Genomic DNA, 22,450 nt, shown 5'->3' on the forward strand with positions numbered 1-22,450 from the left:
ATGTCTGTTAGCCACGGGCAGCACCTTGCTCTCTCCCCCTCCTCTGCCCTCTAGCTCTCTTTCCTTCTCTTCTTCAAGTGCTAGGATGAACAGACTCTGAAGGGTGTGTTGGGCGTTTGCTCCATCACCTCGCCAAACACACACACACACACACACACACACACACACACATACAAACCGCCTACTGAAGTCTGTTATATCGTACATGCTGTATATTTCATTTAAGCCTGATCCACTGCATTGAAGCTTATATTTTCCCATCCTGTCCGGTATCTGCAGCAATTACTGAAAATGCAAAGTGTGTATCTGTCTGAGTATGTCGATCCGGGGATGAAGCATGACCTCTTTTTTTTTTACAGCAAGTCAGTCTTGCCTTTCATATGTATTCTAATGTATGCCCGAGACTCCCACTGTGCAAGGCCTCTTGTGTATATCTTGCATATCAAGTATCTTGACATAACCTGGTGGAGACAACTGGAGCATCTCTCCAGATGCTGAGGAACAAAAAGCTGATCACAGTTGGTGTACTTGCCCGTCTAGCCTTTCTTGGCATAGAAAATACATATTTAAACATGACTGAACAAGAATGACTAAATTTCTTTTTCAACTATAAAATGAAGAAGGTTTTTTGTATGTAAATTATGTACAAAAACGTATTTATCGACACATAATTTTCAGATTTTACATGTCTAGATCCACGTCTGTGATTTCAGATCTAAATTTCATATCCTAGATTTCCCTCTTCCTTACCTCGACATTTGATAATGATATTAACAACACACACACACACACACACTAACATGAAAGCATGAATGAGATGAAGGTGCGTCACAAGCAAAAAGGGAATGTGAAAAATGGAGAACAATCATGAAGGGATGCTTGCGGCCATCCACTAATTACCCTCCCAAACGCAGCAGCCTGATTGATGTGTAGAGCTCTCATGCAGAAACACACTGCGTGCACACACACTGGCGGAGACTCACATGTCTGAACTCGACCCACACACATGCAGGCAAATCTGTGATCTTGTGTTCTCTCTTTCATTTCCCCCGCTGCTCTGTCTGTCTGTATGCAACTGGATTACTCACGGAAACAATACCTGTGCAGTATCCACGCAACTGTCAAAGCTTCTTTTATCAGTCGTCTTTCCGGTAGTTTATCCCTCGCACTCACTAAAGGCTTGTTTTTGCTGCCTTTGCCTATGACAAGAGATATGTCCGTTTCCTGTGATGTGACCGTCACTGCCTGGGAGAGGAACGTAGTTTCCCACCAACTTGCAAAAAGTCTCTCATTAACAAGTTCTGCCATTTAAAATTCTTCCTCATGCCCTATGGTCTTCTCGCTTGAACAATTCGCTTTACTGTAGTGAATACACGACAGTACCGCTCCATTTCGTCAATTTTGTCCATATCTGTAAACTGTGCGGACGGAAGGCTTGATCCATCTCCAACGTTGAGCCTTAAGCCTGAAACATGCTTCTGCGACTGCGTCTGCGTCTTTTCACGCCGCTGTGGCGCAAGACTCGTTTTCATTCATGCTTCCCCAACCGTTGCGCGTCTTACAAAGCAATTCCGCGCCAGAACACTAGGCGGAGTAATGCTTTTTGTCGAGACGACCTTAGAGACGCCTTCTTTCTTCTTCGTCGATTGTTTATTTACATAGCCACTGCGGCTCCTCGTAGCCTTTTTCTGGCGGACAAATCCGCCAGTCAGTGACAGGTTATACAAGTGATCATACTATCGGATATCTTCTGCCAAGTGCTCTTCTATTTGGTCCATATTCGTTCTTCTAAATCTTCCGTGATTTCTGCCGGTATTATGGGGCATGAAACCGGAAATGCAGCTCCAGAAGGGATGTAGCGCAGACCAATCACAGCCTTGCGGGCTGAGTGAGCTTGCGGAGCTTTGCCGTAAATTTTAGAAAAGGGGGTCGACACCCGTCAGCACGTAAGGAGGGATACATAAGCACGTAAGGGACCCGGAAGGGCTCTTGCGCTTACGGGCCCGTGAAAACGCAGAAGCATGTTTCAGGCTTGAAGAGGAGAACATGCACATTTTCCTTCTTTCAAGAGTCTCTTTCGGCATTTTAGCCTCCTGCTCAGTCTCCCAGCAGCACATCACATCATTAGAACAGGCAGGTTATAATAACAGCACTGCGCCTAGTCGGAGAAAGACTGTCCCCAAAACAGCTGTTATGCTCCTCTCTATACTGTGACATTTTCATTAAGCTGCCATGTGGCACCTCTGCACTTTCAACAACACCGGGAGGAGAAAAGTGGTGTGCCCATACATCCCTCTTTCAAATGGCGGACCCATGAGCCCAGGAACAGCGGAATAAGTGCAAAGGAATTTCATCAAATGTGATGCATCCCCCCCCACATGCCTACTAATTTACTCTGGCTTTGAATATTTCACTTAAACTGTACGGCAGGTCAAACCTTTGTCACGACAAGTGATCCCACTCGAGTGTGAGCCGGGGTGCTCTTCTGCGTTGAAGGGCAAATGGAAAGAGCCCCCCCCCCCCGTGGGATCAATAAAGTTTCACATTATTGTTAATGACATCGTTCATAAGTGTGTCTATGTGCGAGCCTGTGGAAGCTTGGCTTGTTCAGTCAGAGGCAGAGGCTTTGCTTTGGGCGTTATTAGCTCGCGGTGCTGGTTATTAGCATGTTGTTGTGGTCGCGGCGCTGCTGCTGGTGTCAAGCTGTCTCGTACTGTTTTAGCCCCGGGCGCAGACCTCAACAAACTCCCTGTACACAATTAGTATTACACCATTTACCATTTCACCATGCCATTAATACTGTTATTTAACACAAGTATACATTTACTGCATAGATACAGTATATAAAATGCATGTGAGCTCTCTCTGGGACGACTGGGGTGTGAGTGCGGCAAGTTCAGACACACGCTGCTTTCACACTCACAAATGGCAGAACGTGGGCATTCTCCTGTGAAAGTGATTCGGGTTTAGGGGCACAAACAGCTTAGCCACGCTGTGGAAATGAGTTGCTAACAGATGCCAGGCTCTGACTAAGCTACAACATCCTGCAGGCAACACTTAGAATAGAATGAATTCCTCTTTTCCATTCTATCTCTATCTCTTCCTCACCTCCCTTTCATGCTTTTCTCCCCTTTTGATGCTTTGTCACTCTACCCCCCCCCCACACACACACACACCCTTTTGAACATTGTGCAGAACACTTCCCATAACCCCAAAATATAAAATTTACAGAGTAAAGGGTTTTGACTTAAAATTTACCTCAAGAATTTTACTGCATTTTGGTCTCACCACTGCCTATTTCCATGAGAGAAATCTTTCACAGAGAAAGTAGCTTTTAAACCCCACCATTACCAGTTACCAGTTTACTTTTGGCTGTTGTTCACCATGAATTCCCAGATCATTGGACTTCATCAACTATCTTAAGACTCAGAGTGCATTCGAAAGGTTACCTATGGCAATCTGCACCTGGAATTTGTTCATTTTAATTTTGGTACATAATCAATGCTATAACTGCTTTATTTGTTTTAGCCGTTCAGCTCCTCTCACTCCAATTTGTCGAGGACCACCTGTCGAATGCTCTCTAGGTGAATTTGAGTCAAATTTGGCACATTGGGAATAACTGAGACAAGACTGAGACAGATCAGACTAGATAAGAAAACAGCAGCTGTTGTTGAATCATGAGTCTCATCCAGATTCCCTCTCTGCCTGCTTCCCCAGGATGGTGGAATACTCGCTGGACCTGCAAAACATCAACCTGTCGGCCATTCGGACGGTGAGGGTTCTTCGGCCGCTCAAAGCCATCAACAGAGTACCAAGTAAGAACATGTAAAATGTTGTGCGTGTGTGCAATTCCTGTTTGTAAGTTTATGCTATCATGGCATGTCACGATTGAGTGTCAGTCCATGAACACGTCTTACCTCTCTTGTCTTCGTGCCACCTGTTCCCCGTGTCGATCATTAAACATATATCTTAGGCTTCATCACACAGCCCATAAAGGCCCTGAGTCACAGCTTCATCCAATTTAGAGACCGTCCATTAATGCCGCGTCACTGAGCGGTCCGTGACCCTGACCCCGCTCTTTTCATCTAAAACTCACTTCTTGGCCAAACTTTTTAACTTCTATTGATTTCTCTGTCCTCTTGCCCCAACAGGCGGCTCTTAATCATCATGAGCACCTATTAGCCTGTCAAAGCCATAGGCTCAGGCCGGCCTCATCTCATAGTTCTAGAGCTTTAGTGGTTAGCCAAGTATTAGCAGCTAATGATAATTGTTGGTAATGAAGTTTCGGATAAGTACAATTCATTTCAGTCGATTTTCTACTTGCATGTCTCGTGGTTGTAAAAAGGGTAAAGCGGTTTTCCACTTCCTCTTAGACGTGCACTAAGTGACTGAGGACACACGTTTGTCTGCTTAGTAAAGTGAATGAACAGGAATGTCCTCATCGGTCCCTCGTCTCTGCAGAACATCCTGGATACACAAACCATATACACTTGGAAACTTTTCCTGAATGTCTTCTACTCATCTGAGAGACACTGTCTCCTCTACTTTTAAATAATCCTGAAAGGAGCCTGAAGCAGATGGAGCTGATCGCACCAAAGACCCTGATGCCTAATTCGGTTTGGACCTGGGGGACAGATACTGTGGGAAAAGAAACCTGGGCAGTAATTTTCCTGTTTTTTTTTAATAAGAGAGGAGTCCCTCAGTGGAGATGAAGATGAAGACCCTCGCAGGTGAAATTGTGAATAAATCGGTCTGGCAGAGCAGTTAATAAGATTAATTTCAGAGCTAGATAATGGACCATATAGCAACATTAAGATAGAGATAGAGAGGATTTTTACATATGAGAAAGGTGAGGAAGGAAGAAGAAGAGATTCCGTGTAGGATTCAATCTGTAGCTTGGTTAAATGCAGGTCACACGTACACATTAAATGCTGAAATATTCTCTTTTTTCTTATATAACTGCTGCACACTAGACTATTATCGGCCAGATTTCGGAAGTCTTTTAGAAGGCTGACGTCTGCGGGGGCATTTGAGTCTGATCTGAATAGATTATCTGACCAAATTATCCTAGTGTGAGGAGTTCACAGACATTTTTTTAGCGTTACTGGCTGAATCTTAGCCTCCCCATCTTTAAATCATTTATTAAACAGACTTTTTAGGGCATAGAAGTGCAACCGAATCCAATATAAAATCTATTCCTCAATCTTGAGTGAGTTCGTACTGATTTTTGTGTTGAATCATGGCTCATTCTCTTCATTTTATCCTTTTTTTGCTCGTGACATTTACCCAAAGAAGTATCTTGTCCTCAGTGCCTGAATCGATTTTTCCATTTCCCCAAACATTTTAAAGGACGAGTCGTCTTTCAGGTGTTTCCATCACCAGGGAACAATCCGTTCCAACATTCCAAACCGCCACAGCCGCCGCTCAAACAATATGGATATTAACTGCATTAGTCTTCAAGTGGTGTGATTAGAAGATATTGTGCGCGGTAGAGTGTGTATCGTGTTTCAGGCACAGATTGTTAACCAATCTGCTTATCAGGAGGAGATTATGTGTCAGAGCACAAATCTTCAGATGCATGCACGGGTTTGTTTTGCATATTTATAGTCGATTCTGCGGATGCATGCATATTTGTGTGTGTGTAGTAAAAACGTGTGCACAGGTGCTGACTGTTCTTTCGTCTGAGCCAGTATATGGTGTACAGTAGTTGGGTGTGTGTGTGTGTGAGTGTGGGTCATTGTTTATGTTGTTATCAGTCAGCTGGATGTTATGAGTGTGTGGTAGCTCCGTCCCCTCTCCCCGACCCCATTAAAGGTGAGGAAACATGGGGATAAAGCTATTTGTTCCTTGTTCTGTTGGACCGCTGCTCTAACCACAGATACGCAGGCATCATGAGCACACTCCGACGCCAGGGGCCCACCGGCTGCTTTTCATTTTTATGTTAACAGATTAGAGCTGGAAGTCACGCTGCTCTTTTTGGGAGTCAAGGTGTCGCCGATTTCTTTTCCACGTGCGGCACGCGGTTCACAGGAGAATAGACAGAGAAATATATATTTTTCAGCACAGTTTCAATATTTATCTGCTCGATATGTCGAAAACAACAATGTGTGCAATGCTTCCTGTAACTCACTGTTTTAAAGAAGGGTTTTATTTGACTGAATCCATTAATTCGTTGTTACGTTTTTTCCGTTAAATATTTGCATGAGCGGAAGAATCACAGCTTCATACAATGCAGTACTGGTTTATATTTTAGTACACAGGACTATTAAATAATGAAATACAGCAGTTATACCAGAAACCTCAGAAAGGCTGTTGTTATATTAAATGTTAAGTTCTCTCTCTCTCTCTGTCTCTGTCTCACACACAAACCCTATTGTCAAAACACAGTGCTGGCAGTTACAGCTTGGCTGCTGAACCGCAGCCGGTGTGACCCTGAGCGTGACCCCTCATACACCTCAATCTGTAACCAACAAAATGGCTGATAACTGTCGTGTACCATGTGTGTCTGCTGTTGTGTTAAACTTTGCGATGAAATTGGTGCGAAAGTGCCCGACAGAATAGATATGTTTAGGAAAAAGGCTGTAGAAAGTTTGACGAGAAGAGGAGTCTCCCGGTCGTCTGTGAATAGCACAGGCAGGTAGCTGTAAATGTGCTTCCACTGTGGTGCAAGGGGGGGCATCCATCTTTATCTGGGAGCAGCAGGAGCTGTCGGCAAACAGGTACAGTCATCAGGAGGGGAGAGGGAAGGAGGGAGGATGAGGACAGAGAATGATAATTAAAGAGACAATGATTGTTTTTGCTTTATCGTGGTTTCTTTCTTTATTCTTATTCTTATTTTGGCTCTCCCTATTTTTCGGCGCGCCCTCGGGCCCTGTCTCAATCCTCGTTCGCCCTGTCTCTCCCTCCATCCATTTCTCCCTCTCTTCATCCAATTAGGCCTAATGGAACAGTGGCCTAATGACAAGGACCCTGGGGAACAAACACATTTAGACTCGCCTCCAGCTGCCACCCGAGACACACACACACATACACACACACACCAGCAGCACTACTGCTTCTCATTTAATACCAGTTGATGAGGCAAAATAGCCAGAGGAGGGAAAACTATGAAAAAAATGTATTTCTTCTGTGCTCTGGAGAAAATAGAATCCATAAATTCCCAGAATTTTGTTTATGTTGTTACTTTGTAATCGGATAAAGATCAGATCCAAACATAATTCCCTGACAATCTGTACTTCCCAGCCTGTTCCTCCATAAAGATCTTTGCTAAATTCAGGAGTAAACTACAAATCAATAGAGATATTGTGTCAAGTACATCCTTAGTAACACATCCTGACATACGATCATTCAAAACCTTCACTGCCACTATATCAACACTGACCATCGCTTATTGATTAAAACATTTTAAATGTGTAAAATCTTTCTTCATAGCATAAACAGACAATTATAACGTAGTTTTTTTACTTTTTTGATTGTGATCGAATCCCGACGGACCGATGTTGCTACCGAGTCTAAACAGAACTTGCTTCGTAAAGTCAAAGGGGGACAAGTACTTAGATGATTTCAGAATCCTCTCTAATTAATTTGACATTTAGCATTTGGGGTTTTGTGTTTGTGTAGTGAGTGAACAACAGGTGTTTGCACTGCTGCACAAATAGTGTCCACATGTGGGACCATCATCTTCCTCACTCTCTCTCTTCCTCCTCCTCTCCTGTGTCTCTCTCTCTCAGCTTCTCACCTGTCACTCAGTACGCTGGCAGTGGAGATGTGTTTACGACATATTAACCTACTGGGGAGTTGTCATTCACGAATCCTGGCGTGGCACTGCAGAACAAAAATAATGCACATCAGAAAAAACAGGGACACACACAAACACACTCACACACACAGACACACACACACTTCTCCGGTGTCCGTGTGAGGCTGCCATGATCCCATCAGTGGCTCTCACCTCTCTCTCTCTCTCGTCCAATCAGCTGTCATCGTGTTTCACTAATCACCATCTCAATATGTCATCTCAGCGGGACAGGCCCAGCCCCGGGGGATGAGGTCATCATTATTAGACAGGGGACACGCTTGCATTTCTGCAATTAGGTCTCATCTAATCCTGAATCAGACCTCATATAGTCCAATTACGCTTCTGTGTTCCTGGGGTGGACGCTAGTTTGTGTGTGTGTGTGTGTGTGTGTGTGTGTGTGTGTGTGTGTGTGTGTGTGTGTGGTTGTCTTGGTTATATTCTACCTTTAAAGCTCTTCTTCTGTTTGGGGAAGGTTCTTGTACAACGTAGCTATTTTGGTCTCTGGCTGTTGTCTGTGATGTGCCTTATATACTGCCTCCGCTGGAGAGGGCGTTCACTTCCACTTCTGAACTTGTGTGCTTCTGTGTGTGTTCGATACATCCTTGTGTCTTCTTTTTCTTCCCCACTTCCTTGCATTTCCGGAATTTTGCTTACAATCAGTTTGCTTTCGAAAGCCGAATGTGAACTCTACTGTAGAGGATGTCAGATAGAAATGTCCCAATAATAAATTCTAGATGCTCAATTTCTATTGAATTACCACGAAAGGAAATACCTTTTACCTTAAGGTTAAAACAGCATTTAGATGGCATTATCTGCAATCTGCTGGGGAAACACTTTCATAAAGACATCACCAAAATTAGCGAAATGTTGAAACCTATTTCTAAAATGATCACAGACATATCTGTGGATATTGTTTGACTATTCAGATGTTTTAAGCGACTGATATTTAACAAAACAAAAACATGTCCTGGTGTCAAGCAAATTAAATTGCAATGTAATTTATCTGATCATCAAATTTTCTCCCTCCGAAACTAAAGTTCAGTGATATCATGGTACTCCAACATCTGTACAAAAATGAAACCATCTATATGCAAACTGTAGATCCTTCCCTAATCGATCGTGTAAACCCGTGATAATGTGTTATTGATCTATTGACCTGCTCATCACACAGGTATGCGGATCCTGGTGAACCTGCTGCTCGACACTCTGCCCATGCTGGGCAACGTGCTGTTGCTCTGCTTCTTCGTCTTCTTCATCTTCGGCATCATTGGCGTACAGCTGTGGGCGGGGCTTCTGAGGAACCGCTGCTACCCGGAGGAAAACTTCAATCTGTAAGTTCAACGCTTTGCATCAGTGTTTGCATTTTAAAGGGCGTTTGTTAATAGACTGTTAATAGAAGGACGATGCCTGGTCCCCATAAGTGAAGGCTTATCTATTGCCCCCTAGTGGATGGTTGCAGTATCGGTCATAAACCCCATCTCTACAATGTTAGTAGATGGGAAATGGACGGACATAAAAAGTCGAAGTAGGCTACACGTCAAACACATTTTTTTTAATGTCAAGTTGGTTTTCTCTCATTGAATTAAATCCAATATGGGTATTATCGGTTTATAAAATCTGTAATTACTGCAGTCCAAAATGTCTGTCATAATGAAAAATGTTCATACAAGATTTCTATATAAGTATATTGAACTTCAGTATCCATTAGCAAACTCTGCCGTCCAACTTCTCTGCCGCTCTCTCTCTCCTTCTCTCTCTCTCTCTCTCTCTCTCTCTCTCTCTCTCTCTCTCTCTCTCTCTCTCTCTCTCTCTCTCTCTCACACAAGCTGCACAGCAACAGTATTTTTTTTTTTTCAGGTTGCAACTAGGACCATGATTAGTTACCAGCTGCATGCCTCCATATTCATGACCCTACATGACTGCATCACCCACTGTGCATGTGTGTGTTTGTGTGTGTGTGTGTGTGTGTGTGTGTGTGCGTGTGCGTGTGTGTGCGCGTGCGTTTGTGTGTGTGTGTGTGTGACATTCACAAGTGTTCAGAATTTGATTTCACGCCATTCTCTCAGTTTTCCTTTTTTTTCTTTTATGCTGGCATCAGCTCCCAAGAAAGACACATGCCCCTGACATTGCCGTGTTATGTATAGAAACCGTGCACGTGCACCGAATTGCCACCGTGCACGGTCTCTGGTCCTGCTGACACAGCGGTACCTAATGACAGATCTAATATCCAGATGAAAGTGGACACGTGTCGGGCAGCCAGCGCCATCCTGCCCGCTTTGAGAGCTGACATTTACCCTAACGACCTCAGCAGTAATCACTTCATGAGTTTACTTTACTGCATCCTGACCGGGATAAAGGTTGATTGTAATTAACACGACAAATCGAGGACTCCATTTTGATTCCCTGACATTGGCTGAGGAGAAATTATTATTATCTCTCCTGTTAATACACTGTAATCTCACACACGTTGGCTGATGTGTGCAGCGTCATCTTTGTGGTGATCTCACATTGAGGGTTCATTATTGAAACAACGTATTGTGTTCGATTCATTTGAAACCATTGTGTTAACACATTATGCAAGTTATAGCCAGGCTGCTTGAGTTCTTAATTAGGAAGGTCCCCGTGAGTTAGTGCTTGAAGACTGTTATGCTAAGTAAAGGGCTAACATTACCGCAATGAGAGGTTATTATGGAGTGGAGTGTCGATGTCAAGTGCAGCTTTCAGTTTGACATGTCTCACCCTCCCACTTTGGATCTCTACCTTTTCTCTTCTCATGTCTTAATCCACTCTATTCTTGTACTGCAGTCTGTTTCCCTCCTCACTATTTGAACTAAATACCTTTTCCATTTCAAGTAAAGTTTGAAAATATTAAATACAAAGTTTATATGTCCTCCTGCCTGCCTGTGGAGGGTGATTAAATCTTTACCAACTACAAGCCACCGACATGGGTAGGATTTCTCCCGGTGCAATGTGGTAGCAGGTCTGTGGGTCTGTGTAGGAGCAAGAGAAAGAGGGAGGCAAAGCGTCATCTTGGCTGGGGGAACGGCTGAGAGGGGATGGGTTAGTTGTTATGGGGGATGGTTATTCTGCCATTTTGGTTCAAAGGGAATGGCATCCCAGGATCTGTTTGTGCCCTCCTTGTTTTATCATTGTCATGACCGGCTCCAGGCAATGACAAGAAGATGGGAAGTGGCAGCACACCATGCCCTTTCAGACCGTTCTTCCCTTTCCAACTTTCCCAGAGTGTCCCTCGACAACATCGGGGAACCGGTTCAGCCCTGATCCCTTCCCTCGGTCTCGCTCTCGGATGGCAGGTGTTTTCTCAGTGGGATGCCAGGCTCTGCAGTCCTATGCCATGCACTGCCAAGTCACCAGCAGGGGGGCAACCGTCTTCATTCACATGCTCCACTACTATATCACGGGCGGCTTTTTCGTCTTTCTAGTCTAAATCCCGTTCTTACTTTCCGTGCTCTTAGTAAAGTAGAAAAATGTGACTGTCACTGACAACCTCTCTGAATTCTCTTCATGTCCATCTCTGTTGGACGTCCTGTGTGTCCTCCATTAGTTTTCGTGACCTCTACTGTTCTGTAGGTCATTACAAGCTCAGTGGGTCTCAGTGCTTACCTGCAAACTTTTTTTGTGCCACTAAATCAATGCATGGTTCCCAAGCAACTCTCGATGGGAAGTGGTAAAGCCTTATATGGCCAAGCTATCGATCCTGGAACTGGCGTGCATGCATGTGTGTTGTGTGAGTGGTTCCAAGGCAAAGGAGAAATTCCACTAATACAGTATGTCAGCACTATCTATTACGGTATTGACTGGACTAGACGGGATAGGATCTAGAGAATTACAGAGGAGAGGAAAGGGGGAAATGAGAGGAGATGAGAAGAATGAAGAGTAGGCTCAATGTTAAAGACATAATAAAGAATAAGAAGAATGATGGGAGGGGCTAAAATAAAAGGAGAACAAAGGGGGGGAGGATGAGAGAATCATTGAGGATATAAACTATTAAAAAGAGGGAGTATATAGAGTTCAGGAGGTAAATGCACTGCAAGGCAATATTGTACACTATGCATATATATTTTCCTGAGGTGTCAGTGAGTACATTATGCAGTGTGCGCATTGCACACGATTTGCCTTCAGCCAGCTTTTCCCTGATAAGACTCTTCTGGTGCAGAAGAAAGAAGAGGTGAGAACATGTTGTGAGACCACGGGGGGGGGGGGGGCATAAGGAGAAGGGCTGAGGCAGAGTGACGGACAGAGACAGAGCGATGAGTAAATACTGTAGGTCGAGTGACCCTGAATGTGTGTGTTCAGTAATGGGCCTGAAGATGGAGAGGGTCTATTTTTGTCCACCTCAGGTCCAGACCTGACTCCACAGTCATGTCAGAGCTATCTCACACACACACATTGACACGCACACACACACACACACACACATTTAAAAGCACACACACACTCGACGAATACACTTTATCAGCATCGGAGATCGATTTTTATGCTAATGACCATAGGCGTCATGTTTTCAGGTTGTCTGGTCGCGTGTTGTCTTCTTGTGAACATACAGAACAAGTGTTTGGGGTAATTTCTTCAAATTTTCTACAAAATCTCAGTTAGACTGGAAGACAAACTGAATGGATTTTGGTGGACAACGGTCAAAACAGGGTTTTAGGATCTTGTGAATGCAACATCTCAAGAACACCTTGATGGAATTATTTCAAATTTACCCAAATGTTCTGGTTAACTGAAAGACGAACATACACCCTCACACAATCATATATGGTGTGTGTTTTATTTATTCAATGTTGAGGTAAGGGAGGTATCCTATGATACCACTCGCTCAATCACACGTACACTTTCCACGTGACCCAGTTTGCATGATTAAACGATTTGTTGCCCGGTGCCCAACACACTCATCTCCACTGATGTGCTTGTCACTGGGCTAGTTTAGTTTAGTAATGATCACTTTCATTTTCTTCTGCCTGTGATCTGGCACATTCCACCGACACCCTGATATACACCTGAAGAGAGAACAGCCTGATTTCTCACGGAATAACAACACAATGATGAGATAACGATATGCGTTGCTCCCAGTGGAAGATATGTTCGTTTCCAGAGCCGCCCTCAGTGACCTGTTGGCGCTCATTAAAAACCTTTGAGTGATGTATGATTATCTCCACCTATCTCAGTCCCAGTCAAATTACTGTGGTTCCATGTGCTCGGTGGAGTAATCAGGGCAGCAGCGCCGAGCCGTCCCTGTTTCAAATGGCAGAACTCACTTATTACCTCTGCTTTGTCAAGTCCACACTAATTATTTACCTGCAGGGCCTTTTGTGTTTATCGCTGCCAAATGAAACAAACCTGACCCCGATTCGCCCGCTGGATACGCTGATCACGAAAAGCAAACTTTGCAGCATTTTATGAGAATGGCTGCAAGAAGAAAGCAGTTTTTTTTAGAAGACCTGAGACATTGAAGGTTAAAACACAAATAGAGCTTAATAAATCCCTTAATGCAGCCGTGGCTTCATCCGGGCTCCTTCCGGTTTTCATAATGGATCGGTTTTAAACCACAAGACCCATTTCAGGTGCAGACAAAATAAAATCATAACTGGTGCCGCCACAAGTGTGAAGGTGACACCTTTCTTCTCAGATTAGTAAATCGATCATGACCAAAGGGCTGAATGTAACTAGGTGTGAAGTCTGAGGTGGTGCATGGTTTCACCTCAGGAGACTGCTGACCTCCCCCCTGTTTACCACACATGTCAGCACGCCTTTGGTTCGCTGCACTAGCTGTAGGCGCTGATCGCTGGTTCACTGCTAACTCAGGCTTTTCATTCCCCGCTGAAACATTCTGTACAGACTGTTTACAGATCTATATACTGGTCTGTGTATTAGTCGAGTAGGGCTACGTGCCTCAATTACACTGGATTGGAGATAGAACGCTCAAATAGAAAAGTGAAAGCATGTGAATAGTTCCTACTTTACTTTCGGTTCCACTCATCCACACTCAGATCAGTGTGTGCCTGTAAGTCTGATGTTACAGACTTCAACAGACAAGAGGCATTCAGCCTAGGATCTGTTGTGTAGAGCACGAGCTGGATGATTAAAGTATTTACTCTTGTGTGTATGTGAGACTGAGAAGGGAAGAGAGACAGTATAAACTCCCGGCACATGCAGAATCATTTGCATTTCCCTATTCACCGGCTTCCCTTCATTGATGCGTTTACCCCACAGGCTTGATTGTGCTATAGAACATCTCTCATTTCATATTCTCATTCCTGGCTCCCTCTTGGCTCTCTGTCTGTAACTGAAATCCTCATGAAACTCCCCAAACGAAGTATTGAAAGATAATAGGACTCTCTTTTGTACTGTGATTTTGTATTAATGTCATATTTACTTGGTTTCTTACCTTGCCCGTACCCCAGGTCGTCAGGTTTGACTCTTCCAACTCCGTACTATCAGCCGGAGGAGGACGATGAGCGCCCCTTCATCTGCTCCTTGCCGGCCAACAATGGCATCATGTCGTGCACCGATGTGCCGGCGAGGCGCGAAGGAGGCCGCACCTGCTGCCTGGACAAGGAGGACGCGCTCCACAGACAAGCTCTGGGCCTGAGTCTGGAGCCGCTGACCAATGGCAGTGGTGCGGGTGAAGCGCTCGGCCTGTGTATCAACTGGAACCAGTATTACACCCGCTGCCTCACAGGGGACAGTAACCCTCACAAAAGTGCCATCAACTTTGACAACATCGTCTACGCCTGGATTGTCATTTTTCAGGTGAGGTCCTTGTCAGTGTGAAGTGAGGATTTCTGATCCTTCAACACTTACGAGTCCCTTTGATTTTATCTATAACTTGCCAATATCTGACTTTTTTTTTCATTGCCAGGGGGTAATTTATCATTTTTTATAGTATCAACATATTTGACCCAAAACTACACATCACGTGATTTGTTCTCAGTGGAAATTTGAAATAAAACATGAAGGATAATTTGAGATTTACTTTTTAAGTGTAAGTGTAAGTGGAGGGATTGCGGACGCCAGAGGGTTAGTATGAAAATTCTCAATATATTATTTTTTAACAATTCAAATCCAGTTAATTTATTTTACTTGTGAGCACACTCGAGCACTCAATCTGTATTTCTGACTCTATATTGCAATATTGTATTAAATGATTGATGTAAACTGCAGCACTTGTAAATATTGGATAGAGCAATGTTTTGTTTTTTTTAGAAAGCCCAATATTTCTTGATAACCTTGTGTTAACGTCGGGTCAACTCGTTCCTCCCAGGTGATCACGCTGGAGGGCTGGGTGGAGATAATGTACTACGTGATGGATGCTCACTCCTTCTACAACTTCATCTACTTCATCTTACTCATCATTGTAAGTACCGTGTATTACCAGGTTTATTGAATCATCAGTAGTCTACATTACCAGCTGACACATCCTTTGTGCGATGTGGTGACTAAACAGTGAATAAACGAAGAGTGAATTAAAAGTTTAGTTACACACTGTGGAGATTTAAAAAAGCCCCGATAACATTTTCAATATACGCGGACATCAGCGGCTCTCTTGCCATCAATAAATTGAATCCGGATATTTCCTGAGTGGTGGATTCGAGTGTTAATAGACTCGTGAAAATCAATAGTAGCATAAAGGACTGTCCACAATCGATGTCTGCAGGAGAGAGGGGAGAAGTTGGCTGTTAAGTGAACGTGTCTTCGGTGGGTGATGGAGGAAAAGGGGGAGATGAGGAGCTGGGAAGTCTGCAAGTGTGCAAGAGCTAGATCGGCCTTCTGTCTGCAGGACCAGGTGGTGGCTCAATGAAAGTTGTTTAATTCCTCATTCACGTGCCGTTGGCTGCCGGTCAAACCACATTCAGTCGAGTCTGTGCGGCGGCGGACGAACAACAGGAGTCCCAGATGTTGCACTTTGCCACCACTGGCAGAGCACAATGGGAAAACAGACATTGAAGCCTTTTGTAAAGCTGGGAAATGAGATCAAGCAAACAACAAAGACGCCGGTCGGAGGCGAGAGAGGATCAGTACAAAATGATGTCAAAGAAAGACAAATGTGAGGAAATGAATAAATTCAAGAGGGGTAAAAAAAAAAAAAAGATGAGAGGAAAGAAACAAAAAGAAAAAACGAACACACAACTAATTTACAGGCACACTCCACAATATCGGTACTGCTCTATAATGAGATGGAACAAATCAAGCGTGTGAGTCCTGCCCGACGAGACATTTTTGTCACCCACCTCATCCTCACCAGCTTGGCCTTACTTTGGCTCAGGTGATAATTGGAATTGTGACGGCAGCTGTAAATTACATCCCTGTTTTGGCAGATTTGACCTGAGGTTGGCGTTGGCAGCGGGAGCAGCTTTTTTTGGAGGATAGCTGCAGTAGCTGACACGGTGTCACATTGCAGCGTAATCACTTTTTGCCTGATTTATGCCGCTCCGCTGACCACAGGCCCCAAAATGGAGAAAGCTCATTTTCCTGGTCGCCGTAATTGTTCAGCCCATTTGGAGGTTTCCCCGCGAGGCGTCGGTCTGTTTGTCCGAAGGGTCCGAAGGGTCCGAAGGGAAGCCTACAGTGTGAGAAGGTTTCAGTCAGGATCTTCCATCAGCCACTGAAGGAGCTTCTCACACACTCAGTCACCTTAACTGTCAATCTTTCCTTCAGTGGTCCTTTGTCTTTTATTCTTCTGTCTGCGTGATCGTGAGGGGTTTTGTGAAGCTGCAGTGCTGTTAAGTGTGTGTGTTCCTGCCAGTGTGTTTGTGGACATAAGAAGATGTTTGACCTCCAAAGTGTCAAACTGGGCCTCATCTCTGTCTGCTTTGTATTGGTGTCACATTACGAGTAAAGAGATTTGCCTCGGAGTCTAAGTTATTAGGAGATAGTGTTTGTGTGAGTGTATGTCTGTTTCAGAGAGAAAGAGATGATATTCATACACATAAATATATATGACAGCTGCTGCACGGAAGCTCAGGGACACGTGTAATCAGTTGTAAGCCGAGCCTGCCATTTAAATCTGTGTGTGCGGTGTGTGTGAGTGTGTCGATCACACATGTTTTTTTTGTCTGTGTGTGTTTGTTTGTAGGCATGAATAATGCAGTGATCATCTGAATGTGTGATATTGGGCTGCCCTTCCTGATTATGCACAAAGCTGTCCACTGATCATAAGCACGGAATAGACACACACACACACACACACACACACACACACACACACACAAGCATACACACACAAGTACAGATGCAGACCTGGAGGGAAATCAAAGCCCCACACACCTGCGGACCTGCTTTGACCTACAGGCCACAGATGGGCATGTCTCCTCCCTCTCCCCTTCACACACCCACACACACAGCCACACACAAAACACACCCACACACACCCTCGCCCATATACTGTATTAGAGGTGGTTTTGGGCTTTGATTTTCTTTCTTAACATTTTCCCTGATTACAGTCACGTAGAGTGTAAAAAAAAAATACTGAGCCAAAATGATTGCACCCGGCCCGAAACCAAAATTAAATTAAAACATTTTTCCAAACTCAGGCCCCCTATCTAAACTCGAATCCGTATATATCTGCACTCTCCTCTTTTCTAGTCCTCGCAGCTTCTCTTCTCCCTTCTTGGCCTGAATCTTTGATCACTGTGGATGAAAGTCAATATGCGAAAGGTCAAGTTTGAATTTGTATGTCCGTGGATGTTTTATGGAGTGACGCTGCTCGCAGTGGTTTGGCCTTGTATGTATTTAGGAGATGTCCGTGTGTGTTCTCAACATGTGCCGGTCTCAGAGCTTTGTCCCGAGAGAAAGAGGGGAACACATGTTCAGATTTGTAATGAGCTGAATTGACACCCGGCCACGAGCTGCTCCTTCCATGCAGCGCTCTGGATTCCGAGCTGTTCAGCATTAGCCGTTATTGATCCAATCATTGTTCCGTAACCAGCTCCGAGTACAGTCCAATAAAAGCCATTTCAGCAGTCCTGTAGTGATTCCCATTACCGCCTCTAAAAGGCTCAGCCAACACGGACTATTCACAATGCGCCTCATCTCCTCCTCCTCCTTCCTCAACCCTCAGATTGACTCACGATTGAAAAAATAAGAAAAGCTCTTGTGAAAGATTTGGTGGAAGTGTCAAGTCAGAGTCAGAAAAAAAGAAGACAAGCTAGTTGCTGATCTGTGCTTTGGGCTGTTGTTGGCTCTGTCCGTCTCGTCCAATCAGCCTTGGTTTTGTTGTGAAGCCAACCCTCAGAGACCTTTAGCATGAGTCCTAACATTTCTACAGCGGGGGGATTGGCACATGTCATCACAATCTGCGTCCAAGTGTGAGCTTAATGAAAATCCAGCCTGGCACCATGACAATTCTTCACATTGTTTCATGTTTCTCGGATGAATAAACAGAAGCTGCACTGATCCTTATTGTTTTATTTATAGTTCCTTCTTGGTTAAGTCCTGTAAATCTGAATAGCTGCAGTTTCCAGAGCAGCTCTTTCCTTGGTCCTAAACATGGTCCTGTTCAGACCTGGTATCAAATCAGTCCTGAGTGGTGCAATCACAGATGGACAGTGCTGAGTTTGTCTTTTCAACAGATCACTCAGGACAGATGCTAAACCAGGTCTGAATGGGGTCTATATGCCAGATTAGCTCATAGTCCCTGTAGTAGATTTATATGTGTCTCACCGCCAGTATCTCCCTCCATGTACAACTTCACTCACCCATGTAGTGTCATAACCGTCTGCTGCTCCACATCTTTCCAGATTGGTTCGTTCTTCATGATCAACCTGTGCCTGGTGGTCATCGCCACCCAGTTCTCTGAGACCAAACAGCGGGAGCACCAGCTGATGCAGGAGCAAAGGGATCAGTGCCTGTCCTCCTCCACGTTGGCCAGCATGGTCGAGCCGGGGGACTGCTACGAGGAGATCTTCCAGCTGGTCTGCCACGTCCTCCGCAAGGCTAAGAGGAGATCGACAGCCCTCTACTACACGCTGAGGGGCAAGCCCCCGCCGGCTGGTGGAGGCAGGGGTAGCAGGCGCGCCGGAGGGAAGATGAACGGAGAGCGGCATCACTCCAGACACCCAAGATGTGAGTGGGAGGGCCTCAGAATGTGTCATCTGACCGTTTTGTTTATGTGAACATTTGACCCTGATGAAATGTCACACACATGTGTAAAAACAGCTGAATGTGTTTTATTTGCTTGGTGACGCAGGATGTATAATTTCTATAAGCATCCTTGGTATGTTTTTTCACTGAAATAACAAATGTCCACAGCTTTTCCAACAATTTGAACGCCTTGTATATTCTGCATTCATATCCAAACCTTTAAAGTGCATCCGGCCTCACTCTGTTCACTCCTGTCTCTGCATCTGTAGCATCCCACTGTCCACACCAGAGCAGGCAAGACCACGGCCCTCAGACGGAAGCCAACTCCATCAGTCTGTCTGTCCCTCAAAATCCAGAGGACTGCCCCATATGTGCCCTGTCGCTGAAAGACGGGGCAAGGGCGGCGGGAGACTCGGACCACCGCGAGGAGGACGAGGAGGACGCCGTGAAAGAAACGGACAAGGAAGAGAACCACTTAGAGGAGAGGGGAGAAGGGGAGAAGAAGAAGAGGAGGACGTGCTTTGGACTCTGTAGGGACCTGTGGAAGGGTATGAGGAGGAAACTTCGGGGCATTGTGGAGAGCAAGTACTTCAGACGGGGCATCATGATCGCCATCCTCATCAACACCATCAGTATGGGCATCGAGCATCATAACCAGGTAAGATTCCAAAATCAATTTTATTACAGTGATAATATCTCTTAACAAATATATTTGAGCTGTTTCCATTTCCTGTTGCTGCTGTGGGCTGCAAATTCAATAGTGCTTCCATGTGTTTCACATTAAAAGCATACGAGGGATTCAGAAGTCATTATCCTCTTGCTTTTATTGTGAAATTTAGGCAAGGAGTGCCTTGTGTTTGACATCAGACTAATAATCCAGAAAAGCAGAATACCATTTTTTACTATTGCTATCAATATGGAAAGAGAAGCACAACATTGCTGTGAACAATTTGAGGAAATCAGGCTTGTGAGTATAGCAGGATGATGTATTTAACCTTTTAATAATATCCTCCATGTAGGAGGTTATGTTTTCATCTGTGTTTGATGATTAGTAAGGAGGATTGAACAAAACCAATTTCCATCAAATTGCGTGTAGGGGTCTGATTTTGGTGTGGATCCCGATCAGGGTTCAGATCCAGGACTTGAGGAGTGTTTCAAAACTCTGGCATATTCAGGGCAGGAGTGTAGAGCCGGTGACTCTAGATGTGGTTTCAGAAAGGGACCGGTGGGCCTTGGTGCATGCGCTCTACTGAGAGCCATTCTATCATCATGCTATCATTGCAGCGATATGAATGATCCAGAATGACACACCATAGTGTCAATAGTGTAATCACTTCTGTCTCCTCTCTCACTCCCACAAATCACCATGGCCTCATCACACGAGCCACTATCGCCGCTGATGAGCCATCGCTGCTGCAACTCTCATAATAGCAGATGACATTCAGAGGGATGTGGGTGGGAGTGGAGCATCACTCTGCCATGCAGCTCCCTGACAGAGGTGTAAACATTTAGCCTCGCGGCAGACAAAGCCGAGCTGGCTTTTAACATCGGCCCCGGCTCCTCGGAGGCAGACAAGGCAGGTGTCTGCAAGCGAGAGTGAGAGACGTGTGCCAAGAACACGCACAGGCTCTCACACACACACACACACACACACACACAGAAACATGCAAACACAAGTGCATCCAAGTGTGCACACATTACAATCCGCATTAATTTTTGTATCCCGTGTGTATGCACATAAGTAAATATCTTTTTAAACAGGAACACATTCAGGCACACACACTCACGAGCTGTTACACAAAACAGTTTTTTCATTCGCCTTCATTTCTCTCCTCACTTTTCCCCCCCTCTATCTCCTCTTCTCTCGCCTTCGCTGGTTCCACCCCTCTCCCCTTATTCCCCCCCATAAATCCCTCTGTGCACCCTTCCTTTCCACATTCCCCCACTCCTTCCTTTGTGCCGTACCATCTTCCTTCCTTCCTTCCTCCCATCCATCCTTCCTGCCTTACTTCAAGTGTTTCATCTACTCTGACTCTGTTTTACTCTCTCTCTCTCTCCCTCTCTCTCTCCCTCTCGCTCTCCCTCTCCCTCGCTCTCTCTCTCTCTCTCTCTCTCTCGCTCTCTCTCTCGCTCTCTCTCTGTCTCTCATATCCACCCACACACTCTTTGACAGAGTAGTTGCTTTCTCTCATCTCGGAAGATTCTAAAAATAAACGAGGAGTTGCGTTTGGGGGGGGGGGTGGTGTGGTGGCGGTATGGAAGAGGAGGCGACGAGTGAGATGGGGACGAGCGAGGCAGATGCCGGTTACACAGCAGTTTTCAGCTGAATTCCCGGTGTGACTCTGTGTGTGAGTGAGTGTGTACGTTTTAAAGTAGGCATGTATTCAGAAACGCACATACATTTGCATGCACACACAAACACACAGATGCTTTGTCTGTCTTTCTTCTGAGCCTTCCTCCCTCCACAGTTTCCCCAGGCTGGCACAGAAACAGAGGGAAAAGTATGTGTTTCAGCTCTGCAGCAGATTTTATTCTAAAACAGGAAATCTGAAGCTGATGTGCTTCTCCCTGACAAACAATGAGGAACCACAGAGCACCACAACCCGCCCGAGGGAACTGACTCATTATTTTTGTATTGGTATGACGTTGCAGTTGTTTGCTGTTATCTTAAAGGTCATAATCATGTTGGATGCAATACACTTACGTTGAAGACAAACTATTTGAGAGAACTTTAACTGGGTCCGCGTCTGTTTGTGGAAATGAAATTGGCACATTAGAATCCAGGCTGGCAAAGTGGTAGCTCATCCATTCATAATTCATACGAGAGCAAACGTGCACTCGCTGGGGGCACGGAGAATACGAGGGAGGACATTTGTTTGGCCGGATAAAATGTGAAATGGTGATGGATAGTGACGGAGCAGGTTTTGAAGCAGCGTGGGAGAAAGCAGGCGCGAGGACATGAGGAGAAACGCGGCGAGGGAATAAAAGGTAATGGGGCAAGAAGAAGGGAAGCAGCGAGGAGGGAGAGAGCGCGAGGGGAGGGTGGGACGATGGTGTTTTGTCTGAGTTAAAGTGTGATGTCAGGGGATGTGATGGTTCTGTCAATAGCGATAAATCTCATATCCTGTGTTTGTCCTGTCGAGCGGTGAGAGCGCTCTGGACACAGGTCAAGGTTAGAGCCAACAGCGGAGGGAGGAAACTTGACTCAAAGGAGATTTGCTTTGGTCCACAAAGACCAAGGTGCAAGGTTACTGGTGGTGGAGGCAGACAACAATGAGGTTTTAATAGCTGTCGTGCCATTACCTAAACCAACCTGTCGTCTACTGGTCTGTCCAGCTCCCAGTTCCTGACTCTCAGACTGTAATCTTCCAGTTAACACCTAGCTCAAGAGATTTATGCTGGTTTTGTCAGATTAGTTCCATTTCCGTCCCTTTTACATTCTTTACTCGTTCTCACCTCCTCTCCCCTCCCATCGTGTCATCCTCTGCTCCCATATAATCCCTCCGCTTACTCCACTTTTCCTTCTCCGTCAGCCGGGATCTTCCCATC

At 45.0% G+C, this 22,450-nt stretch overlaps 1 protein-coding gene across 1 annotated transcript in view; it reads left to right on the plus strand.

Moving 5' to 3' along the window:
• The window catches only part of cacna1ia (calcium voltage-gated channel subunit alpha1 Ia), a 67,993-nt gene that overhangs the window by 7,575 nt on the left and 37,968 nt on the right, over positions 1 to 22,450 (plus strand). Inside the window, exons 3-8 of the mRNA XM_062408551.1 lie at positions 3,718 to 3,815; positions 8,970 to 9,129; positions 14,224 to 14,572; positions 15,084 to 15,176; positions 18,559 to 18,883; positions 19,171 to 19,559. Coding sequence (XP_062264535.1) covers positions 3,718 to 3,815; positions 8,970 to 9,129; positions 14,224 to 14,572; positions 15,084 to 15,176; positions 18,559 to 18,883; positions 19,171 to 19,559 — 1,414 coding nt within the window. The remainder of the gene's footprint in view (positions 1 to 3,717; positions 3,816 to 8,969; positions 9,130 to 14,223; positions 14,573 to 15,083; positions 15,177 to 18,558; positions 18,884 to 19,170; positions 19,560 to 22,450) is intronic.

Source organism: Platichthys flesus, chromosome 16 (assembly GCF_949316205.1).
Source record: "Platichthys flesus chromosome 16, fPlaFle2.1, whole genome shotgun sequence".
Taxonomy (NCBI): Eukaryota; Metazoa; Chordata; class Actinopteri; order Pleuronectiformes; family Pleuronectidae; genus Platichthys; species Platichthys flesus.